Raw genomic sequence first — 13,164 nt, forward strand, 5'->3', positions numbered from 1 at the left:
TAGGAGCTCTCCAGGAGATGGAGTACAGAGGAAGAAGATGGAGTATCCCCATGGAGCCTGAGGTAGGAGCTGTGACTACAGTTCACCAACCAGAACCCTTCCTGATGGACCCCAGGCCAGCTTGAGCCATCCCACTCCCAGCTGGATCCAACAGATTTCCCAGGTGGAGCAGGGAAACCACCTGTGCCAAAACCAACCTCTCCTCTCAGAACTGCCTCCCTTTGCCCCATTCCTGGTGGAGGAGTCAGCAGACTGTCCTGCAGGACGCTGACTTGCTCCCAGCCCCAGGCATCACTTTCTCAAATCCTCCTCTGCAGCTGGTGCCATCTGCTCCAGGAGCAGCTCTGCACTTCCAGCTCTCTTTTCTCTGCTTTCTCCTTCTTGCTCACAAGTAGAATATAAGTTTTGTGAGTGTTTGGATTTATTTATTATTTTTCCCTTAAACAAACCAAAAGCTCCTATTTGGAGCCTCCTGATGAGATGGGCTGACCTCTCAGCAGAGCCCTCTCCCTTTCCTCTCCTGCAGCTGCCATGCTCCATAAACCTCTCCATCATGCACAGGTTAAGTGCTCCCACAGCACCCTGCAAACAGGCAATGTTTTGGAAACATAGAGAAATAATTAGTCAAGATCTCGACCAATTATTTAATCTCATGCTGAGAGCAGCTTTCCTCCATACCCATCAACAGAATGAGCTCCACAAACCATGGAGAAGTCCACCTTGACACCTGCCCACCCAGCACCAACACAGCTGGCACAGAAAGCAGTAAACTCCACAGAAAGCAGCCTGCCTACTCGCTGTGTTTCCCAATCAGACCTTCTCCACCACTATCTCAATGACTCTGCAGCTGTCATTCCCAGTGTCTGAGTCAGAAGTCATTTAACGTGCTCTCAACAGAATAAATTCTCATGCTTTTGGTTTTGTTTTACCCAGGGGAAAAAAAAAAGCCCACAAACTTGTCAGATCCATGTTCAGTGCCTGCTGACAACTGCAAGTGTTGCTGCCTATCTGCAAGCATTTCTTACCTGAAAGGGTGCTGAGGAATGCTTTCATTCACAGCTGCAGAACTCGGGTGGTGTGCAGGTGCTTCAGAGGCAGCAGGAATTTCAGGTCTGCACGAAGTTCTAGCAGATTCATATTATCAAGGAAAAACCCCAATGAAGAAGTATTTGCAGATTGCATTGCTTTTTATTTTTATAGTGGTTTCAGCTCTCATCACCTTACTGACCCAAGTATTCCCAAATCTTTTACCATACAAAGTCCTGCCTGGACTGTAGGTTCAGTATCATCCTTTGCCAGTCAGTGCTGCAGCTTCACCTTTTTTATCAGTCTTGGCACAAGCTAAACTGGGAACTGTTCTTGCTGATACTTTATGATTGTTTATTTCAAGTGGATTTTTTTTCTTTGCTTAAGACAGTTTGCAAGTAGATGAATGCACTGCATTTGATCCTGCTCACCGTAGTAGTCACCAGCACTGGCACAGGGAGAAGAGCAGCAAACTGGAGGTGGGACAGTTCCTAGGAATGATGTAAACTTAGGGTTGCTCACAATGATCCTGGAATAGTGTGAGCTCGTCAAAGAGCACTTCAGCTTTGGATCTGGTAACCCAGCCCATGCAAAGTTAAAAGCAGCAGTCACAACTCAAAGTGCACCATACGGCTGCACCCAGCAAACTCTTGCCTGATTCTGAGTGCAGTTCCTAGCACCTAATTTCTAGAGACTGTATGAACACTCCCTGCAGTGAGAAAGAGTTTCTACTTATTAAGAAAACTCCTTTTCTTCCAAACTCCCCTCTGCATGTTTGCAGCCATCCTCTCCTCCTTGCCATTTCCTCTTCTTCATACCAACGTCTTATTTCAGTGACTGGGCTGCCCCTCATCATGGACTTGTCTACCTTTTCCTAATCCCCAAGGAGACTGGTAATCACCCCCTGAAACCCACCTTGCTGGAATCAGATTTCACCCATACAGAATGGTTTCTTCTATCATGGCAGGGAGGAATGAGAGAAAGTGGTTTGTGCAAGTCCATCATTCCATAGCCTACTTTCTCCAATACAAATCTCTTCCCAAACAGAAAAGAGTGTCTGGTAGCTGTAGCAGCAGCCACCTCTGGCAAAGCCCTTTTGCCTCACTGGTTGCTGCTGCAAGCATTGCTCTGCAGACTCAGTGGAATGCTACCACATACCATTATTCAGCTCACCACAAATTTCCTCACTGTGAATGTCATAGCACACTGGTGATCTGACTCTCATAGCTGCCATACCCCTGGTTCTCCTGGCCTAAATCCAGGGAGATGCTGCTATGAGGCAGGGACTCTTCCCATGGGGACTGGATGAGGATGCCCAAAGTATGACATTATCAGCATGATGGGAACAAAACAAGGACATTCAAGATATGGTGTCCCCAGATGGATGGACAGACTGCATGTGGAAGAGTAAGGTGAGAAGTACCAACAGTGACTTGATCAGGAAACAAAGCCAACTTAAGCATACACTCAGCAGTGCTGCTTCCAGTGTCAGAACACATCACTGCATTAGAGTATGCAGAGCCACCACAGTATGTACATATGACCCCACCCCAGGCAAGAGGAATTTTAGCACCTTTTTGTTGGAATAGGTCCTGTGACAAAAGCTATGCTCACAAGTCCTGTGGGAGACTGATACTGTTTTGCTGCATAACAAAATGTTCTTTAGTATCTTAAAGGAAATTCTGGCATTAGCAAGTTCTAAAACTGTACAAACATGAAAAAAAATATTTATTAAAGTGTTTCAGTGTAAATACAAAGAATATTCAGCCATTCATTAAAGGATCACACATAGAGAACTAGTGCTGTACTCCAAGATGTAGGCAGGGTAAATCTGGAGCTTTTCAAAGATGACAAAGATGGAAGGGTTTTTCGGGTCATCCACACAGCTGTCATAAAGTCTGTTGCGATTGTTTGGTGTGGGTGGAGGACGAAGGTATTCAGAGTCCCCCCGAACAAATTTTCCAACAAGAACTTGAGCTACAAACATTCTGTAGCGGCTGGACCCAGAGGAACAGTATCGATGAGAATAACTGGCATCTCTGGCGAAGTAGCTCCCTAGGACCAGGAACAGCCACAGGTAAGAGAATGCGTTCACCAGGGAACAAATATCTGCTATCAGCTCTTTGTCAGCCAGTGATCCAACAGATCCCAAACAGCTCTGAACCTATCCTTGCCAAGTGTTTTCATGCAGGCTTTTTTTTAAAGCAGACAGATGCTAGCCGTATTTCTCCATCAACCTCTCTGTCTCACCTGTTTAAAAGCTTTGCTAAATGGCAAACACCTGAGGCAAAGAGGAATGTTTTCCGCCCCTCCTGAAGACTGCTGACACTGCTTGCAGTGATAAGACACAAACAGATGAGGTTGCACTAGGGGCAGGCGTGTGGGTGACAGGGCAGTCACCTCACACAGACTCTGGCTGTTTTTGCAGCCCTCCATGCTGTGCCATGAACTCTGTCCCGCCAGGCCTGCCATTGCCTATGGAGTCCCCACCGCAGCTGGGGCTGGGCCCATGCTAGGACCACATGGGCTGACCTGGCTGCTCTCACCACTGTTTTATGCTGCTTCATAAATAAAAGGAAGTCTAAGGAAATAGGATGAGTAGAAAACACAGCTTGTGCTGAGCTCTTCCCTGAGTTCTAGGGAACACTCTAAGAATTTTGATGCAAGTCCAACCCATGTGCTTGTACCTTTTCCATACATTGTCCCATGAGTGCCACAGATCCTCCAGTCAAAATTCTGCTCGCAGATGGCTGACTCATGGGTTGGATTTGTCCCATGGAACAGAAGCCGTTCATCCACCCAATTTGATTTATGGAGCTTCTTCATCTGCTCCTTCTGCCTAGTGACAAAAAAAATCAATGATGTGTTGTCCTGATTCAAATGAGGACAGCTTCCCAACCCAACTCCTCCTACTTTGGAGTTGTGGAGGAAGAGTGACACCAGCCACTGTCAGTGGGGGTACTGCCTGCTGTGCTCTTCTGTTGGTACTTCGCAGCACAGCTGGCTCCTTACAGCAAAACAAGAAGTTCTCACATCATCATGGACCTCGCACACACTCACGTATCTCATTAGAGAGTAAAGAGAAAAACATCTCTCAAGACAGAATTGTTCCCAGTTCCCAGGTTGTATAATCCTGAATGAGTAAGTATGGTATGAAATGAACAGTAAAAAGACACAGTAAAAACTGTACAATCTCTACCTCTAGCCTTATCACATAAACAAAAGTCTTCCTTTATAAATCCCATGGGAAGAATAAATTTGAGATTCCACAACTCAGTCACAGTTAAGGAAAATAAATTTCTTTTTGAATAACATGATTTGAATATCATTTTTGAATAACATCCACGTGTACATCCTGTTGGGTTATGTGGTAAAAGCCTGCTTTACCACACACACAGGAGCGTGGAGGCAGTGACAGGTGAGAGAACCTCAACTATTTGCTCAGACAGCATGGAGCCCCAGCGCCTCTCACGGGGCCATCATGGGCTGGTGTGACACCTAGCACCACAGGCAATGGAAAGGCTCTGGGGTATCACTCTTGGACTGAGGTGGGTCCTCCCTACAGGGGTATGTGACTCATGGGATGCAGGAAAAGAACATTTGGGGATTACACACATAGGAAGACAGATGGAAAAGGAGAGAAAGAAGGTCCCTTATCATATATGAACAGGTGACTGACTTGTCCATAGGCTTGTCTAGCCATGCCCTGTGCTTGATCCATGCAGTCTGACATATCTCTTTTATTTGTCTTCATTTCTAGCTCACATGCTGGGTGATGAACTCTACAGCCAGTGTGCAGGAGTGCAAATGGGGGATCTCAGTGAAGCAATTGGACTAGAGACTAGGGCAATAGCAATTGAAGCAAGGATGCTTGGTCACTAGTGAATGTCAAGCGGGAAAGCCAGTGGGGGAGTAAGTGACCTGGGACACAGGTATCAGAGCAGTCACATCTCTGGCCCAGATGCTAGAAATAACAGTTTTTAGCTTGCCTACCAGAGGGACCATTAGGCTCAGGACAACTACTTGATGGCACCACAAAGTATAGAGGTCAACTGTGAGATCCATTTGTACATACATATATCTGTGCAGAATGCAGCTGGAGATGGGAGGATCACAGGGCCAGGATGTGTGTAGGCTGAGTGTCTAAGTCCAACTCCTGAAGAGACATATGTGTGTGTGTGTGTGTGTCTGTTTTCCACCAACAGGCTTTCATCCTGATTAGCCAGAGAAGGTAACAGGATAACACTGTTGGCATTATTTATCAGTGTATGAGTGCTGTGCTGTCTGTGTTGATTCTTTGGTCGACTACATGAACATATATAAAATCTCATTTTGTGTGTATGCGTGTCTTCATGTATATGCATCTGTTGTGGAATTCATTAGCAGCTGGATCTATGCACACAAAAACGTGGCAATCTAACCTCTGTTGGGCTACTGCCTTTGGCAACTCCTAACACGGACTGTGGAGGACAGCAGATCAGGAAACACCCATGCTCTGCAACCATTGGAATAATGAAATAAAATAGAAACAAACCACTGAAAAATTTGCCACAGTGTTGGGTTCTGGATCCTCTGCAGGCGGCAGATGCTGTAATCTTTCATCGTCTTCTGAAACAGACTCTCAATTTTTATGTATTCACTGGAAGTGTTACCAACGTCTACCAACTGAAACATTTAAAAAGACCAAAAATAAGGTGTTTCTGACACTAACAGCTCCCAGTCCTTCCAAAGGACTTAAGAACTTACTTGCATTAAAAGAAAAACCCTACCATTAAAATCATTAACTTCTCTTGTCTTCCCAATTAACCACTCTCTCACCACTTCCACTCTCTTTTACCAGGCTGGAAGCCCAGGCACTGAGGTGCTGCTGCACAGGGAAATTAATGACATCTAACACAAGCTTCCTCAGTGTACACACTTCTTATGCATCTAGATTATTTCTCCTTCAAAGTAACCTAGAGCTGAAATGCATAGCAGTATTCAAAGTGGAGAAGAGTGAGTATCAACTTCACCTTAATTTGATACCTGAGGTCCTTCTAAATACTTCCTTACAGGTCCAAGTGCTAGTTTTACCACAGAAAATAACATTTTACTTCAAATAGACTAAGAAAATACTACAAATCCCCTTTAAATTGCAGTTTAGCAAAGGAACAGGTGCCTTGGAAAAGGACAGATTCAATTAGTAATGGTCAAAAGAGCCCTCCTTAACCTGCAAAGTGTACCTGAGGGATTCTGAGAGTCTCCCAGTCTCCCAGATGCAGGTCTATTCAGAAAGTGAAACTGTCAGTCTTGTTTCACTTCGTAGTTTTTTATGAGACATATTTAAAAGCTGGCACCACCTCATGCACCTTGCTCTTTGGAGCTGAGGATTGTGTCTTATACAGCATACTGCTTAGAAAAATTAGTTCAGGACACAATTCACCCACTCTACTGGAGATGTGAAAACACGCACCTTGTACCCAATTTCAGGCAGTGCCGACTGGTCCCATTCTGGGGGATACAGGCTGTGAAAAAGGAGAAAGAGCAAGTCAATCCACAACACTTCTCACCACCAAATTCCCTTTCTGGAGAATTCACCTAGCTCTACGGCAGCTTTCAGGCATCTCTGGATTATTTTTTTAACTTTCCAAAAAACAGTTACCTCTTCCTCCAATTTAAATTTCCATACACATCCTAGCAACATTAATGAATTTCTTGGCAGGCACTGGTACAAGACCTTTGGTCAAGAATTAACACAGCCCACTTGATTTATACAACTGCTCTCCGATAGCCCTCCATGTGTACTTGAACCTCTAGCGAGCCAAGAGCCCTCTCCCTCCACTTGCCTGCTCGTGTCTAAGTCACCAGCCTTCCCTGTCCCCAGGATGAGCCTGGCAGGAGGACGTGTGTGGACAGTAATGTCCCCGTGCACTGCTCCATTAATTAGTCTTTAATGACTTTCAACACAAGTCCTCAATCATCCACCTGGCATCAATATTTTGCCCCAGGTAAAACTCGTGTCCAGAACACTGGAGCATTACCATCGATTGAGGAATTTTAGTTTGCTTTATTTTTAAATCAGCCAGCCTTTGGTTGAAGCAGCTCTTACACTGAACCTCTGGCCTTATATACACTGCTTGTGTAAGCAGTAAGTTTCTAAAGTCAAGATGGCCCTTTTTGAAACAAAGCAATAGCACAACTAGCTTTTAAAGCAAACATACCCAAATGCTGTTGAACCAAACTTCTTTAAAAATACAAACTAAAAATGACTGCATCCAGGTCACTTCATTTACAGGAATTTGCTTCTATTTTATTTAATGTTTCAGCTTTCAAGGAAATGGCATCTATCTGCTTCACAGTCTTGTGACTGGCACTCCCCTGTTCCTGCTCTGTGTATGGTTTATCACTGTTGAGCCACAAATCAAGGAACAAAATTTCCTGGCACAATTGTGTCAGCCCTATATGATCTTGCTCTCACAGAAGGAACAAATCTACCCTAGAGGTCTCCAGCCTCCCATGGCTACCAGGACTGCCACCAAACATCTCTCAGGCACACTTCACAGAAGTATTACATAATTTACAAATAATGTCACAGCAAAATTTGCTGTTAAATCTGTCAGCAAAACATTTCTAAAAATGAATTTAAGAAATCTAAAATTGAATTCCAGAGAGGAAAGAAGAATTTCTTAGTAAAAAGGTGCCATCATCTAATGTCTCTACGTTATTAAATAATGGAAGTATAGTACCTTTTGTCTTGCTCACACTGAGAAAACAGATATTTTGGCTGCCGTATAACTTTTCTTTGAGTTGCAAAGATCACATTTCTTTGGACCATGTCTTGAAAGAAAAACACAGTGACTCAATATTACGCAATTTATTACCCAGGGAACATGCTTAGAAAAAAAAATTAAAAGCAGGTAGCCCAGGATGCTGCAGAGTGATGTTTCTGCTGTCATGTCTACCCCACTCCCTGCTTCATAGGTTGAGTCTATTCGCACTTGGGCAGCTTTTGCTTGGAGATCACCGAGGTCAACAACCTGCTAGCTCAGGCTGTGAAGCTCAAAGGCAACCACCAACTACTGCACCTGCAGATGTACTCACATCCAGGCTGCTGGCCAGAGAAAACCACATCTGATGTCTGGCCTGCAGCAGAGAAGGGTTTTCAATATGATGGAGTCCCTAAGTCTAACTTTCCTGGCAGTACAGGATTGTTACTTGGGGTTAAGAGGGAAGTCTGTCTTCCCTTTTTCATCCTGTAACAATATCACAGGGCACACACAGTGTGACATTGCTAACCATCCACTGTTTCCTCCTTTAAACGCCACACTTTCTATTCATGCCAGGGAACAGATTTTAATTTTCAAAACCTAACAGAGACCTTAAAATGGTTAAAAAAATACAAATAAATTAGAAACAGATAAGCATTTCTTATTTTTCCAATTCTCTCTCTGTGTAACTTGCCCATAATTTCCCCTTGCTGCGCTGCGTGTTTTCTCTCCTCAGAACTAGCTTGTAAGATGCCTACCAGAGCTTGCTTCACCATTTGACTCTTCAGATCTTTTTTTTTTTCCTTTCTCATTTCCTCTCTAGTTATATAAACCCAAATGCATATGTCAAATACCATAAAGTATTTTTTTTCCAGTTCTTAGTATACAGCACTGACTACAGATGCAGAAGTCTAGAAGCATGACGTATCTCAGAACTACAGAGAAGTACATAATGTTCAAGTTCTCCTTGGAGAGAACTGATAGGGGAAAAACAGACATGTTCAAAGAAATCCAGATATAGGCTGACAATTCTCTGAATGGAAATGGCTACCTTAGAGTGAGCTATGCTGCGTAGGGAACCTTAAGCAAAGAAATACTTTACCTTTGAAGTTTAGCTCATACATCTGATAACCAGCCCAAAATAACAGAGTGCCTCTCTGGTCAGCTAGAAATGCCTTCTCCAGATTTGCAGAATTTACCGTGGCACTGGGGTGAACTGGGTGCTACAGATAGAACAAGGAAATTATACGTGTTAGAAATGAGCCTGTGATGTAAGTGGCACTGTGGGGACATACCAGTGCTACATCCTGCATCATCTCTGGAAAATGCACCTATTTTCAAAGGCAATCTTTTGGAAGCTTTCGCAGAGAATCAGTGCTGCTTTGATGAACACTTAGTAAGACAAATCCACCAAGGCATTGCAAGGGCACCAGCAGGAGATGTAAAACACATCAGTCGCAGAGCAATATGTCCTAAGTTACTCTCCAAAGATGGCTGAACAGGAACTTTCAGCATCAAACTATGGATCTCACCTCTTTCCCGTACTCAATCCACTGGCCCCGGTCATCAAGCCAATACCAGGTATACGCCATTCGGAGGGTGCACGGAACAATCTGAAGGCACCACAAGCAGAACTGGTCAGTGCTTGGCTGTGTCCTCACCCCTAGGAGAAAGAGAAATCCAGAGACAGTTTTTCCCAAAGCTTTCAACCTATACAATATCCCTGGTGATCTCAGAAGTCTAACGGCATCTCAGAAAAGGAGACATCTTGGGCTGCGAAGTGCAGAACCAAGGAACTGATATTAATACATTTGTTTGACATGTCACATTGTCAGAGGAACAACCCTGAGTTCTGTGGCTTGGGTCATCATTTTTTCTCTAAAATGTAATGCAACAGACAAAATGAACTTGGCTTATTAGATTAAGGTGAGTGGTACCACCTGGATAACAACAGTAAGACAGTTTTTAAGCAGAAATCCCACTGCCTTCAAGAAGCACCAGCAGCACCGCTCCTCTGAGCACCACCGATGAGGAAAGAAAAGGGGCTGCATGAGGACAGGGGTCCCAGCGAGGAGAAGCCAGGCTGCACCACGCCAGACACAGTCTGCTGCAGGATGGGACGTTCACAGTTTCTCTGCGCAGCCTGTGCCAGTGCTCCCCTATCACTCAGTGAAGAATTTCTTCCCACAATTTCCCCAAGTCAATTTGAAGATATGCCACTTTCTAGGACAGGACAGGTGGCCACCAGCAATTCGAATGCAGATTTCCCTTTCCTTGCTACTCTCCTTCCTCCTTCTTCGGTTGTCCCAGCTTTGGAACGCAGCCCGGCTAACATTTTTCTACACGCCACATCATTTCACTTCCCCTGCGGCATTGCCTCATTGCAGGGCGCACACACCTGCCTGCTGTGGAGTTTGCAAGGGTCTGTGGTAGAGGTGCTCACAACAACCCAAGGAATATGAACAGGGTGTGCAAGGGGAAGTGGGAAACAATCATTCATCTGGCTCTGACAGCCTTCATGCTTTGGCAGGGATCAGGGGTATTCAAACCAGACTAATCAGGGGAAAACAAACAAGGAGTTCCCTTCTAGGGTTGGTTGCAGTACAAAGGCCCATGAACAAAGGCCTGGCAGCCCCGTGCCCTGTCAGAACAAATAGCAAGGAAGGACACGGCTCTCCTTCCCAGCCTTAGCTTGTTCCACTGCTGTCTTCAGACTGTTGTGCTCTTTATACAGAGTAACGCTGGCCAGGCTTTTCCTAGAAAAGCATTCCCGATTCATTTTCTTTCAAACCCCATCGCAGGACATTCATGAGATCCAACACTCCCGGGAGCTTTTTTTGGATGCCTTCACCCCTTCTTTTCCCACTGCACAGCAGTACACTGCTGCCGTGGCAGGAGAACTGTGAGTTCTTGGATAGAGTGTGGGATTTGGAGGGGGTGGAGAAGGAAAATGGGCAAGGAGGCTGGGAAGAATCAGATGAAGTTTCCAGCAGCTCTTCCCCCTGCTCTCCCCCATCCCTGTTCCCTCCCCCCCCCACTCCACAGACCACTGCTACCCCTGTGCAGATCCAAGACCCCGGTTCTGCTCTAACCACACCCGTTCTCCAGAACCGTACACTTCAGCCTTGCTTTCACTTTCACTTCCTAACGCTTGTGCTCCAAGAGTATTTTTTTCCACTCAGCAGCTAACCCTAAGGAGAAAGAAATGAAGATGATGCTCTTACTATAGCAGACGGACATATTTCACTGTCAGGACACGTAGTGTCGTTCACCTTTTGCCAAAGATGTCACTATCTAGTCTAGTGTAACCCCATAAATTTGCCTTCACTTCCATGCAGTAATAGCCTGTACAGATAAAAAGCAACCTCACACCACCTTGCATATTGCCTCCGCTCTCAGAATGGAGGAATTAATGAAGACAACTATGGTTTATGGCCTGACTAACAGCAAGCAGGTGTCCTCCCAGCAGAGCCAAAAGCAAAACCCTGAACCTGTGAAAATCCCCAACTTCCTCCACCTCCCTCCCCAGCTCAACTGCACCCCAGGAGAGGTGTTGGAGCCCCACGGGTACTGCCTCCCCAGGGTCCCCTACTCACAGTGCTGCCAGCGGGCTGCCCAGCCACCTCCTGCAGAGAATGGGTGTAAGTCACATGCCTGTGCGTCACTGCAGCCCTCTGAACCCTTGCTCCACGTGGGAGAGGGCCCTAGCACACAGTTAGATCTTCAGAAAGAAAATATGAGTGCCAGTGAGAGCCCCGCTGCTGGACGTCGGAGGTGCCTTCCCACTAGCCACTGGCCCATAAGGAGTGAAGCTGAGCAGCGTTTCCTTCTGGCTATTGCGCCATACGCACGCGCATCTGCCAGGCACGAGCAGAGCGGCCAGGCGGAGCTAATGGTTCTGGCAGGCGTATCGGTAAAATCAACATCCCTGCGAGCCAGCGTAGCTTGTCCTTGTTGCTTAACTTCCGACACTGGGCACCAACACCTAACTTGTACCTTTTCCTCCCGTCCCTCACGTGGCCGGGGATGCTTCAGATCTTCACCTGCCATTCAGCTTCTGCAGATCGTCGTTCTTTGAAAGCCTGAAGCTGCCATTGCCTTGCAACCTGAAATCCCCATCACAATGCATAAAGTGGACGCACCCCTCCGCCTGCGTCTGGGCCGGTTAATCCAGTAAGCAGCGTTGCACAGACCCATAACAGTGCAGAGCAAGCATGGAACTCTGCAGTGCAGGGCTGAATCAGCCCACACTGAGCACCCTGCTCTCCTTTTTACTCCTTTAACTTCAAATCTGAGCCGCTCTCTGCTTTTCTCTGCTGAAATCAGAGTGGGATGAGCTTTTCTCTCTGAGTTCCAGCCCTGCAGAAGACTGACAGGGTTTCCCAGCAGAGCTGTGAAGCGTGAAACTTAACGATAGGTCGAGCAGTATTAACCACATAAAACACTTGCATCAGAGTAGGTTTCTTTTAGTTACACAGATTATGTTCAGTTGAAATGGCCAGAACGGTTTTATCCTCTGATGATCTGGTCAGATCAGATAGGCGGTGGCAGAACCACAGCTCGGTTCTGGTTTCTGGAAAGGCTGCACCCTGAATGCTCTTTATAAACACAGGATAAAAAAAGAAACAGAGCTGTGAGTGTGAAGTTGAACCTTGCTTCTTCCCCAACCAGCCCTTCCTGACTGCCTTTTGACCTCTCGTATTGTATCTGCCTCCCATCTCCATAGTTGTGCAACTTTTATGTTCTCTTTGTCTGATGAGATTTATTGGCTCAGATCCTGCAGGTTGCTTTCTGCATATGGGAATTCTGTGCTAAAATACTCTTCTGAACCGAAGCCAAGAGTTTCAGCAGACAGAGATACCAGCTTTAGGAAAAACATTCTGGCTTGGTACAAAATGTTTACATAGCTTTCTGGGGATAGCAACCTCCCTAAAACAATGTGCCACAAGCTGGAGACTTAAATTCACGGTAAACTGATACATTCTGACATCATATTTTCTTTCTTTTTATCACTTTTAATTGTAGTGACGGCTGTGGGGCTGTTGAATTTCTGCTTCCTGCTGCCTCTGTAATAGTGACACCAGAACAGTGTCCACGTGTCCAGGGTCTGACAGGTCCCTGAACAGACATTCCACGTCCCTGCAAGATAAGGTCTTTTCCTGCACACTCAGCAGAGGCACCCACGTGTGGTTTCTCAGCATTTGTGAAATTATCTCTCACTCACATGAAAAAACCACAGTCCTCATTTTCTCCCCACAAGTTTCAAGTCTCATTGTTTCTTTTCCTTCAGAGGACAAAAAAAAAAAAAAAAAAAAAGTGATGTTTCATGCTTTCTAAGTGAAAGTTTCAGACCACTCCAAGCTTTGGTGCACAAGTACTGATGCCACAGTGA

General features: G+C 45.6%; 1 protein-coding gene across 3 annotated transcripts; it reads right to left on the reverse strand.

The window, feature by feature from the left end:
• Window positions 1–1,690: 1,690 nt before the first annotated feature.
• PARP12 (poly(ADP-ribose) polymerase family member 12) lies at window positions 1,691–11,634 on the reverse strand. 3 transcript variants are annotated; one of them, XM_065743146.1, is made up of 8 exons: window positions 11,369–11,634; window positions 9,305–9,435; window positions 8,875–8,995; window positions 7,752–7,842; window positions 6,479–6,530; window positions 5,561–5,691; window positions 3,714–3,865; window positions 1,691–3,081 (listed from the first exon to the last, which is right to left on the reverse strand). In XM_065743146.1, the coding sequence occupies exons 2-8, from the start codon at window positions 9,362–9,364 to the stop codon at window positions 2,801–2,803; spliced, it is 888 nt and encodes a 295-aa protein (XP_065599218.1). In that variant the 5' UTR covers window positions 9,365–9,435; window positions 11,369–11,634; the 3' UTR covers window positions 1,691–2,800. The 3 variants fall into 3 exon arrangements, with proteins under 3 accessions (XP_065599218.1, XP_065599219.1, XP_065599220.1); XM_065743147.1 differs by lacking the exon at window positions 11,369–11,634 and adding an exon at window positions 9,993–10,010; XM_065743148.1 differs by lacking the exon at window positions 11,369–11,634 and having other exon boundaries at window positions 8,875–9,164; window positions 9,305–9,322.
• Between the last annotated feature and the right edge of the window lie 1,530 nt (window positions 11,635–13,164).

Source organism: Cyrtonyx montezumae, unplaced genomic scaffold, assembly GCF_038088225.1.
Source record: "Cyrtonyx montezumae isolate F1298 unplaced genomic scaffold, pur_monq_1.0 scaffold_3, whole genome shotgun sequence".
Lineage (NCBI taxonomy): Eukaryota > Metazoa > Chordata > Aves > Galliformes > Odontophoridae > Cyrtonyx > Cyrtonyx montezumae.